The sequence below is a fragment of the Gekko japonicus genome, unplaced genomic scaffold, assembly GCF_001447785.1.
Source record: "Gekko japonicus isolate JY-2015 unplaced genomic scaffold, Gekko_japonicus_V1.1 scaffold1133, whole genome shotgun sequence".
In the NCBI taxonomy this organism is placed as follows: domain Eukaryota; kingdom Metazoa; phylum Chordata; class Lepidosauria; order Squamata; family Gekkonidae; genus Gekko; species Gekko japonicus.
In genome coordinates, this window is record NW_015162514.1 from 530,053 (window position 1) to 541,673 (window position 11,621).

General features: G+C 48.4%; 2 protein-coding genes across 2 annotated transcripts in view; both read left to right on the top strand.

Moving 5' to 3' along the window:
* ANKRD65 (ankyrin repeat domain 65) overlaps positions 1-2,702 on the top strand; it is an 11,355-nt gene extending 8,653 nt beyond the window's left edge. The window contains exon 5 of the mRNA XM_015406185.1: positions 2,268-2,702. Coding sequence (XP_015261671.1) covers positions 2,268-2,702 — 435 coding nt within the window. The remainder of the gene's footprint in view (positions 1-2,267) is intronic.
* A 3,655-nt stretch (positions 2,703-6,357) lies between these two features.
* Positions 6,358-11,621, top strand: part of MRPL20 (mitochondrial ribosomal protein L20) — a 7,919-nt gene continuing 2,655 nt past the window's right edge. The window contains exons 1-3 of the mRNA XM_015406193.1: positions 6,358-6,518; positions 8,613-8,723; positions 9,677-9,754. Coding sequence (XP_015261679.1) covers positions 6,432-6,518; positions 8,613-8,723; positions 9,677-9,754 — 276 coding nt within the window. The 5' untranslated portion in view covers positions 6,358-6,431. The remainder of the gene's footprint in view (positions 6,519-8,612; positions 8,724-9,676; positions 9,755-11,621) is intronic.

Below are 11,621 nucleotides of genomic sequence, written 5' to 3' on the forward strand. Positions count from 1 at the left end.
ATCCTCTGCTCACACACCCTCCCGCTGCCCGTGCTCACAGCCGCCTGCAGCCAGGGTTCCCTCTAAGCTGAGTTAGTGTGAGCTGGCTCACAGTTTTTTTTTTTAGCCTCTGGCTCACACATTTTGGTCTCCGCTCGGGAAGGAGGGCTCCAGAGCAAACTAACGCAGTAGCCAAATCACTCGCTCACAGCTTTAATGCCGGTAGCTCACAAAGTAGAATTTTTGCTCACAAGACGCCACAGCTTAGAGGGGGCATTGCCTACAGCCCTTTCTCCAGTGGCGCTGGGCAGTGCTCGCAGCAGGGAGCATGAGTGGGGGAGCGCCAGCAATGGAGTGTTCAGGGAACATGAGCAACAGCAGGGTCTACTGGAAGCTCTGGGCCCTGGTGGCTATATTAGGCGACACACCCCTAATGTAGCCAATCCTCCAAGAGCTTACAGAGCTCTTCTTACATAGGCTACTGTAAGCTCTTGGAGGATTGGCTACATTACGGGTGTGTCGCCTAATAGGCAAAGGAGTTCCTGCTACAAAAAGAGCCCTGTGACATACGCGGATGCCGGCCAGGATGGATTCCAAGACAGCTGTTTCTACCTTTTCTGCAAGGGAAGGTAAAGGTAAAGGTTCCCTTGCTCGAAAGCCAGTCGAATCCGACTCTAGGGTTGCAGTGCTCATCTCCGTTTCAAAGCCGAAGAGCCAGCGCTGTCCGAAGATATTTCTGTGGTCATGTGGCCGGCATGACTAAACACCAAGGCGCACGGAACACTGTTACCTTCCCACCGAAGTGGTACCTATTTATCTACTTGCAATTTCTTGCTTTCGAATTGCTAGGTTAGCAGGAGCTGGAACTAGAGATGGGAGCTCACTCCATCATGCGGCACCCGGGTCTCGAACTGCTGAACTACTGACCTTCCACAGCCTGCAGTTCAGCGTCTTAACCACTTGAGCCACAGCAGCAAGGGAAGACAGGCTAGCTATTGCCCTGGGAGAACCAGGGCCTGAGCAGAGTGATAGCTTCAGGTCCACTGACACTGGTAGGGTCGCCAGCCTCCAGGTGGGGCCTGGAAATCGCCAGGAGTTACAATGGATCTCCAGACTAGTTCCCCCTGGAGAAAATGGGTGCTTTGGAGGATAGACTCTACGCAGAGGTGTCGAGCTCATTTGTTACAAGGGCCAGGTCTGACATAAATATCCCTTTGTTCGGCTGGGCCATGTGTGCCGTGAAATGTGATGCCCGGTACCAGAGATATAAACGTTATAAACCAGTTTGGCGTAGTGGTTGAGTGCGTGGACTCTAATCTGGGAGAACCAGGTTTGATTCCCCAGTCCTCCACTTGCAGCTGCTGGGTGACCTTGGGCAAGCCATAGTTCTCTCAGAGCTGTTCTCTCAAGGGCAGTTCTGGAAAGAGCTCTCTCAGCCCCACCTACCTCACAAGGCGTCTGTTGTGGGGAGGGGAAGGGAAAGGAGTTTATAAGCCACTCTGAGACTCCAAGTGAAGAACGGGGTATAATCTCTTCTTCTTCTCTATAAAGGACTCAGGCAAACCCAATGAATAATATTATTTTTGCCCTGACCAGGGTATCCCGGGGCAAGCCCGATCTCATCAGATTTCAGAAGCTAAGCAGGGTCGACCCTGGCAAGTAATTGGAAGGGAGACCTCCAAGGAATACCAAGGCCGGGAGGCAGGGGCAGGCAATATCAAATCACCTCTCTGAAATGTCCAAATCCCACCACAGGTCACCAGAAGACACCATGACTTCCGGGCATACAAGCACATGCACACACACACTCAAAACCCCACAAAAATATTATTTTTTACTCAAAATACAAACATGCTTAAAACATTAACACTTTTACAGTATTTCCTCGCAGTATCTCCCTGATGCCCACCCTCCCACTTCTGCCACCCGTTACAGATTAGCGCTGGGACAGTAAATAGGGACATAATGCACAGCCTCTGTCATCTGGCAGTAGAGGTAATGACCAGATGCTCGCAGGCCGGATAAGAGCTCTGGACGGGCCGGTTCTGGCCCGTGGGGCACCTATTTGACACCCCTACTCTACTCTATAGCATATACCCTGGTGAGGTTCCTCCCTTCCCCAGCTCCACCCCCCCAAATCTCCAGGAGTTTCCCAATCCGTAGTTTCCCACTCTAGACACAGGACACGTGTGAGCTGTACAGACAGATCCCAGCCGCAGGGCCAGTTTGAACACGCAGATGCTGAATGGGCAGCTGGTCTTCCTGAACCCCTCTCGCTCTCTCTTTAGATTGTGAAATTACTCCTCCAAGCTGGGGCAGACGTGAACGTGACCGACCGCTACGGCTGCTCCGCGCTCCACAAAGCCGCGACCGCAGGACACCTGCCCATTGTCTGCCTCTTGGTAGAGGGAGGCGCCACCGGAATTAATGGAAGGGACGATCTGCATCTGACCCCGCTGCACCGAGCGGCCAGTAGCGGTCACGTCGGCATCACCAGCTGCCTCCTAGACCACGGAGCCGACGTCAACGCAGCTGGCTGGCTGGGCAAGACGCCGCTGCACCTTGCGGCGGAAAAAGGACACTACTCTTTGATGGACCTTTTAGTGAGCAAGGGAGCGGACCGCACACGCAGATCGTGGTGGAAGGAGACAGCCAAAGCGCTGGAAGCTGAGAGGCCTGGTTCAGGAGACATCTCCGGCCAAGCCATCCTTGGGCCCCCCTAGTTTTCTCGTATCCGTGCCCCGCACTACCTCCTGACTCTGCCCCCCGGCTCGTCCGATCCAGTGTTGATGGACCGTATTTTAAATGTGTTTATAGTTTTGCAATGTCTAACTATTCCGTTATAATAACACCAACACAGTGTTGTTGTATATAGGTACGTTTCCATCCAACCGTATTATGAATTAAGGGTGGCTCAGAGGTGAAGACGTTGAGCTGCAGACCGGAAGTTCGGTGGCTCAGCAGTTTGAGACCCGAGTGCTGTGTGACAGAGTGAGCTCTCGTCTCTGGCCCCAGCTCCTGCCAACCTAGTGGTTCGAAAGCAAGAAACTGCAAGTGGATAAATAGGTACCGCTTCGGTGGGAAGGTGACAGCGTTTCGTGCGCCTCGATGTTTAGTCATGCTGGCCACGTGACCACGGAAACATCCCCGGACAGTGCTGGCTCTTTGGCTTCCAAACGGAGATGAGCACCGCCCCCTAGAGTTGGATTCAACTGGCTTTCGAGCAAGGGAAACCTTTACCTTTAGTTTATATTATGAATTATATGCGAAGATTATTCATTCGTTCATTCATTCATTCATTCACTTTCTATCCCATTCTCCCTGCACAGCAGGCTCAGAGCGGGGAGGAGAAGGAGGAGGAGGAGATTGGATTTATACCCCGCCCTTCACTCGGAGCCTTAGAGCAGCTCACAATCTCCTTTCCCTTCCCCTCCCCACAACAGACACCCTGTGAGGTAGGTGGGGCTGAGAGAGCTTTCCATAACTGTCCTTGAGAGAACAGCTCTGGGAGAACTATGACTTGCCCAAGGTCATCCAGCAGCTGCAAGTGGAGGAGTGGGGAATCAAACCCGGTTCTCCCAGATTAGAGTCCACGCACTTAACCACCACACCAAACTGGCTCTCTATAAACATAGAGAACGTTCAAATCCACATTTAGCCACGAAGCTCTGATCGTGAGCCAGACCTTCTCTCTCGGCCTCACCTACCTCGCAGGGTGGTTGTGAGGATGGCAGGGGGACAGCCATGCATGCCTTGAATTCCCTGGAGGCTGGGTTGGGGAAATCAAACACAGGCGTGGTTAATAGATAAGAGCAAAGTGAAAATGGAGTACAGAAGAAAGGGAAGGGCAGCGGCAGAGAAGTTCAGGAAAGGCACGGAGTCTGCACTCCTAGGAAGGGACATTTTTGATGTATTGGTGCCAGGAGAGTCCTGCCAATTATTATATAAATAATTGAATAGTGGGTGCCAAAGATCTAATTCTAAAATGCACTCCCTTAGTGTATGGCTGCTGGCACTGCTCCTCAGCATAATATGCCACCAATCAGAAGGCAAAGCCCGGGTCCCGCCCACACCACAACTGCTGCGACAACCTGGTCTTTTGCATATGGAAGCTGACTGGACTTCACTCCATTCCACACCTCAAACTCCCTCCCCCCGCAAGGCAGTTGGAATGTCAGTTGCATATGGAATCTGCTGTATTCTGGTGGTGTGCAGGTCCCAGATTCATGTTTTAAAAGCAGACTAACACTGTTTGCCCAAAGCCAGAGCACTCTCCCAGAGCCTCTTTCTAGATCCCATTGTATTTATTTCCACAACGGGCCTTATTTCTAGTTATATATAAACAAAGGAAATTCACCCTTGGCATGAGTGAGCAAGCATGTGGCTATGCTGTAGCCCTAGATAACTGGACCACATTGTGGGATTCAATTATTCACAATTAGGTGACCTACTTGAACTAATTGAACAGAAAGGTGGGGGGGGGGAATGGAGACACAGGCAGACGGTAAGGCAATTCCATAATAGGATAGGCATTTACCGCAAACAAAGATGCTGCAGTGTGATCCCTGGGTCTAATTATCACTTGCTCATCTTGAGAATAAACTGTACAGAGAAAACCACTAAGGAGTTTTTTCAGGCACCTTAAAATAATAAACTGTGTATTGCCGGGGGGGGGGGGGATTCTCTAATACATTATTGTGGGTGAAGCTTTCATGGACTACAGCCCACTTTATCTGTGCATGAAATGTTACCTTCCGTGGGCAGGCGCATACATTGAGACGTAGGTCTTAACAGAAACAGGGCCCAGTCGGAAAGGGGAACATAAGAACATAAGAGAAGCCAATGTTGGATCAGGCCAATGGCCCATCTAGTCCAACACTCTGTCACACAGTGGCCAAAAATACCAGGTGCCATCAGGAGGTCCAGCAGTGGGGCTAGGACACTAGAAGCCCTCCCACTGTTGCCTCCTCCCCCCAAGCACCAAGTATACAGTGCTTTCAAACTGCTAAGTTGGCAGGACCTGGGGCCAGAGACGAGAGCTCACTCCACCACGTGGCACTCAGGTCTTGAACTGCCAAACTACAGACCTTCTGGCCTGCAGTTTAGCAGATACCGAGAAAAATCTGTGGAAATCACTACAAATGATTAAAAAACAAATATATATTTAATCAGCTATTTTTTCCAACTAATTATACTAATATACTGTTTCTTGACCATCATGTACTAGATGAAGTTCTTAAAGCGAACTAATAGAAAAATGAACTGGTTCTCAAAATTTAACAGGTAAACTGACCAAGTCCAACAAATATTTCAATGCAACCTCATATATGGCAGCATTAATCTAAAATAACATTCAGTGTGGATTGGGTCCCGAAGTTCAACAGGTAAGTTTTCGAGATTCACCAAAATCCAACAAGTAGCTCAATCCAATTTCATGTACGGGATCATTAGGTCAGTCCAACCTCATGAATGGGGTCATATCCTTTACAGATTCCTTCCTGAAGCGCGGTATGTTGACATTTATAGACTGTAGCACCAGGCTCAAACCAACTTCCTACACAGGCACAAACCTTACCAACAAAGATGTCATCCAATTTGATGCGCAAGCTTCACAATGCTAACGGATTGCTAGCTTTCCCCCGTTTCGACAAGACTTTCTCGAAGGCAAAATTACTTCTTAACAGCAAGCCATTGCAATAAATGCAAGAATAAACTTTTTAGAAGAAGAAGAAGAGACTGGATTTATACTCTGACCTTCACTTGGAGTCTCAGAGCGGCTTACAATCTCCTGTCCCTTCCCCTCCCCACAACAGACACCCCGTGAGGTAGGTGAGGCTGAGAGAGCTCTCTCGAGAACTGCCCTTGAGAGAACAGCTCTGAGAGAACTGTGGCTCACCCAAGGTCACCCAGCAGCTGCATGTGGAAGAGTGGGGAATCAAACCTGCTTCTCCCAGATTAGAGTCCGTGCTCCTAACCACTACACCAAACTGGCTTTCCTAAGTCCTGACATCACAAAGAAACAGCACCGGGAAGAAATTATCTTCTAACTGTAGGCAGTCTTCTTGAGTAGTTTGCAGGGGAGCGGATCTTTATCACCTGGCGATCCAATGTCATTCCGGGAGATCTCCAGCCCCCACCTGGAGGCTGGCAACTTGAAATACTGAACTGTCCAAAGCAAAACGAAGAAGACTGTAAGGAATCACAGGAGGGAACACCGTCTGCTAAATCCCACCCCGCCCCTCAAAATACCCCCCCCCCACACACACACACACACGCACAGGATTCTCTTAAAATCTCACGGGTCTGCGTAAATCCACTCGTCCTCCTACCATCCGAGAATCGCCCGGCGCACGCCCCCTCTCACCCGCGCCTGCGCACTGCAGCCCGGAAAAGGAGCTTCGCGGGCGCGCGGCGTCCGGCTGTCCTTCTCGTCTCCTCTGCAGCGGGCCGCGATGGTGTTCCTCACGGCGTCCCTTTGGATCCGAACCCGCAAGACCGATCGCTTCTGGAGGAAGTACGACGTGCTCCAGCATGCACGGGTAAGGGCGCTGCACCATCCTCCGGTACCATTTTGCAACCGGGGTTCGCATTTTCTAAAAGGAAAATTGTGCATATTTCAGAATTTCCTCTTCTTTTTTTTTAAATCATGCATGGATAGTTTTTAAGAGGGCGTTGCAACGCGGCGCTGCCGCGGCCGATTGCAGCGGATTTCTACCGTGTTTAATGGGGAGGGGGAGGGACGCATCCCTCCCGGGCCCCGTGCTCCGGAGGCGGCTTCCACGCGACGCTAAAAAGTAATATTTAGCACTACGGAAAACAACAGCAGCTCTGCCTTCTGCGGGACGCCCAGCGGTTTAAAAGATATTTTTGAAAACCGTTCCCAAAAATGAAGGTATTATGGGATGGCATGGCCTGCCCGAGGAGGTGTCAGGAAAGCTCCCGATCGCCTTCCACAAACTATGCAAAACTATTCAAGAGGGCGTTTCCGCTCAGGTTAATAGGCCTGCACTGTACAAAATGGGTCACAAACTTAACTTGGATAAATGGTTGGGACTTTTGGTCTTGACCGCTGTGTATAGCATATTGTAAGTAGACTCCTCCAAAAGGACATGGCAGAGCTGGGGAAAGTACATAGGAGGGCAACCAAGATGGTTAGGGGGTTGGAGCACCTTCCCTATGAGGATAGGATGCAAAGTCTGGGACTTTTCCGTTTAGGACAACTAAGGGGGACATGGTAAAAGTTTATACAGTCATGCATGGGGTGGAGAGAGCTGACAAGGAGAACTTTCTCTCCCAATGAAGCTGATGGGCAGTAGGTTCAGGATGGACAGAAGGAAATACTACTTTACATAGAGAGTGGTGAAAATGTGGGATTCACTGCCAGAGGTTGTAGTGATGGCCACAGGAATAAACAGCTTTAAAAGGGGATTAGGTAGATTCATGGAGGAGAGGTCTGTCAATAGTTCCTAGCCGTGGTGACTGAGGGAGACCTCCACATTTAGAGGCCAGTCAACCTGTGAATCCTAGAGCCAGGAGGCAGCATCCTGGGAAGACCTTGACCTCTATGCCCTGTTTTTTGGCATCCAGAGGAGCTGGTTGGCCACTGTGTGAGGCAGGATGCTAGACTATGGGTCTGATCCAGCAGGACTTGTCATATGTTCTTATGAAGGCCCCTGCCAAGAGGGGCTTTTGCCCAACGGGGTTTCTGATGGGCCATTGGAGATTTGATTGGCTGTGCATTTTTAAAAAAACATTGCTTTGGCAGCAGCTGCTACCAGAGCACAAGTATCTTCACTGTGATTCAAAGGTAAGCTATGGCAGCTATTCTGTGGCTGGCTCTACTTCCTGTGGCAGCCGTTTTGTGGATGTGCCTGCCATATTGTGTCAAAATTCCCAAAGTCCCCACGGGCTCAAAAAGATCGGGGACCTTTGGCTTAGGTCCCCGTGCTGTATCTGAATACTCCTATTTTGGAGTGCGGATCAGAAAGGTCAGGTATAAGTGTATCCTCTCTGATCATTCAGGAAAAGGATGCTTAAAATGTTCCTGATTTCCCCCCTCCAAAACGCTCCAGTATTTCCAGTTTCTGGGTGGGTGGGGATAGGCTGTACATATCCCTAGCCACTGTCACTTTCATTGTGATGTGTTGAACGCGATGGGATTGGAGTCTTAATAAACGCGCCGAGGATTTGGGCTGTTAGTGGATTAATCTTCCAGCAGAGTCAATGGAAATTTACAACTCTGTCAAGGCGTTTGCTTGTTCTAAGGGTTTTCGGGGTGCTAAGCGGAAGGGTGGGACTCTGTGCTGTATGGCAGAAGGTGGGGCCCACCTAGGGTGGCCAGGTTCCCCCTGGCCACCGGCAGGAGATGTTGACAACCTGGGAGTTGCTAGATCCAGGTTGGGAAACTCCTGGAGATTTGGGGATGGAGCCTGGGGAGGACAGGGACCTCAGTGGGGTACAGTGCCACAGAGTCCCCCCTCCAAAGCTTTCATTTTCTCCAGGGGAACTGATCTCTGTAGTCTGGAAATGAGCTATAATTCTGGGGGATCCCCAGGTCACACCTGGAGGTTGGCACCCCTGCCCCCACCCGTTAGTCATCAACGATGGCCTCACCTTCTACATTCTCCTTTCAGCACTTCCGTGGACGGAAGAACCGCTGCTTTGGCTTGGCCGTCCGAGTGGTCCGCAGAGCTATGGTCTACGCTACGAATGCCAGATCTCTGAAAAAGAGGGACATGAGGAAGGTAAGGACCCAAAAAGTCGCCAAGACGCTTACAAGATTCTAGTGCATGATAAAAAAGTTAATTATTCCCATACTATATATATACACCATACTCATACTATGGGAATAATTAACTTATTTCTTTTTCAGTTCTGGAATTATTTGAATATCACATTGAAGATGATGAAGCTATTGATTAAAAATTTCAGTGTTTTATTTTGTACTCCATTAGTACTCAAATAATCAGTAAGAATAAAATTCGGATTGAGATAAATAATGAAGACAATATTTAGGTTTTTCGTATAGAAGGCCATTCAGCTGTTAAAGATGTGTTCTCTTTTATCGTTAATATACTATTGCTAATTTTAGGAGAGTTTTTGTTCATTCCTTAAAGAGAGACTCGAACCCCAAATTCTGTAATATTGATGCTGTATTCATTGTTTCTATATTTGAATTATGTAATACATTTGGTAATACATCTGATTTCACTTGTTGTACGGAACGATACATAATATTTAATAAACTTGATGAATCTATATTTCCCCCTCACCTTCTTCCCTTCTGTATCCCACTTTTTTTTTTGAGAGCCAGTTTGGTGTAGTGGTGAAGTGCGCAGACTCTAATCTGGGAGAACCGTGTTTGATTCCCCACTCCTCCACTTGCACCTGGCTGGATGACCTTGGGCAAGCCGTAGCTCTGATCAGAGCTGTTCTTGAAAAAGAGCCCTTTCTGTCAGAGCGCTCTCAGCCCCACCTACCTCACAGGGGAGGGGAAGGTCTGTTGGGTCTGTTGTGGGGAGGGGAAGGGAAGGGAATGGAGTTTGTAAGCCGGTCTGAGACTCCTTCAGGTAGTGAAGGGCGGGATATAAATCCAATCTCTTCTCTTCTTTGTCATGAGAAAATAATAAAAAATAATTTTTAAAAAAAGAATCTAGAACTTGGAAACTCAGTCTTCCTTTTTGTTTTTTACTTTCAGTTGTGGATTACAAGGATCACGGCAGGTGCTCTTGAGCACAGCCTGAAGTATCACCATTTCATCAGTGGTCTTTATAAGGTAAGTTGCTCTCTTCCTTCTCTCTCGCCTCTCCTGGGTTCAGTGATGGACCTACATTTTTGGGACGCTGAAGCTTGAACTGTTATGGGGGGCCCTTCTCAACCAGCAACAATAGGGCAGCGGCCAACAAGGTCCAGAGGGCTTTTACTGCCCTCGCAAGGACCTCGAGGCTTGAATGGTGGAGAATGGGGTGGTGGGGTGGAGCCCTTTGAAAATGGGCCATACAGCGAGCCTCTTCCCACCAGTCCTGGGCAGTGTTCCCTCTAAGTTGAGTTAGTGTGAGCTCGCTCACAGTTTTTTAGCCTCTGGCTCACACATTTTTGTCTTAGCTCAGGAAGGATGGCTCCGGAGCAAACTAACTTATGCAGTGGCCAAATCACTGGCTCACAACTTTAATGTCAGTAGCTCGCAAAGTAGAATTTTTGCTCACAAGACTCCACAGTTCAGAGGGAGCATTGGTTCCGGGTAACCGCTGTTATCTTCTTCCATGGGGTTGTTCCATGGCAGATCACCACCATTTTTGTAAAAAATGTAACCATTACATCTCAGATTTTCCTCTCTCTCTCGATGCGCAGGCTCTTTTGAAACAACATACAGGAATTTGTGTTGCTTCTCCAACAATTAGAGCATGGCTTGCCTGTGTTCAGTTGTAGAAGACTTTTACATATTCTCCAATTTCCATATTTATCTGGGGGGATTTCTGTTTTCTTGTAGCAGTCCCTGGTAAGGCACTGGACCTAGCTTTGTCCCTTGCAGATGCCTTGTTAAGATGTTGTTGGCGTAGTGGCTTGAGCTATCATTGTTCAGCTTTTTGTCCAGAACCTAGAAGCGAAATCTCAAGGAGGAGAAAGGATGTGTCTTCGCTCTAGGGAAGTAAGAACACTGCGGCCAACATTTTATTTTATTTATTTATTTTCATTGCATTTATACCCTGCCCTTCCCACGAACGGGCTCAGGGCGGCTACATGGTGTAGTAGTTAAGAGCGGCAGGCTGTAATCTGGAGAACCGGGTTCAATTCTCCACTCCTCCACATGAAGCCTGCTGGGTGACCTTGGGGCAGTCACAGTTCTCTCTGAACTCGGTCAGCCCCACCTACCTCACAAGGTGCCTGTTGTGGGGAGAGGAAAGGAAAAGCAATTGTAAGGCACTTTGAGACTCCTTAGGGTAGAGAAAAGTGGGGTATCAAAACTGACTCTTCCCCTTCTTCTAAACGCACTTCAGCTGCAGAGGAGATGTATTTTGAACTCTCGATCGTATATGGTCGGGCCAAATTAAGTGCACCTTTAGCTCAAAGAACAATCTGGTTTGGTTTTTAAATCTGAAGGAGTGAATAATACAGCAACCAGAGAGAGAAGAATTTAAGTAACATGTCCTGATATGTGTGGAGAGAGAGGGGGTGGAGGACAGCATCCATGGTATGAATATTGGGGTGTTAAGCAAGCATCTTTAAGATTCAGGGTGGTGGCAGCAAAGTAGGTATTACATGCAGGTGTACTTTTACGTTGTAATTTGCTACACGACATTCGAGCGAAATTTCTGGAAGTCCCCCTTAGCAAGGTAGCATGCCAACCGGACGGAAGCAAGCTACACTACCTCCTTACTTCTCGAGATTCGGAGATTATTGAATTGCCAGGTTCTTTTATGGTCTTATAAAACGGGAAAATGTCCCCGATCATTCTAATTGAGTTCAATGAGTTTGTATAACTTAATTCAAGGTTTTGCGGCTGGGCAAAATTTTATCTTGCTATAATTTAAGCTTATATAAATAGACATACCTTTGTAATGCTTTTAGAAGTTATTTATTTTCCACAGATTTTATAGGATTGTTTTACCCTAATGGCAACTGTTTAATACTTTATGCCAATA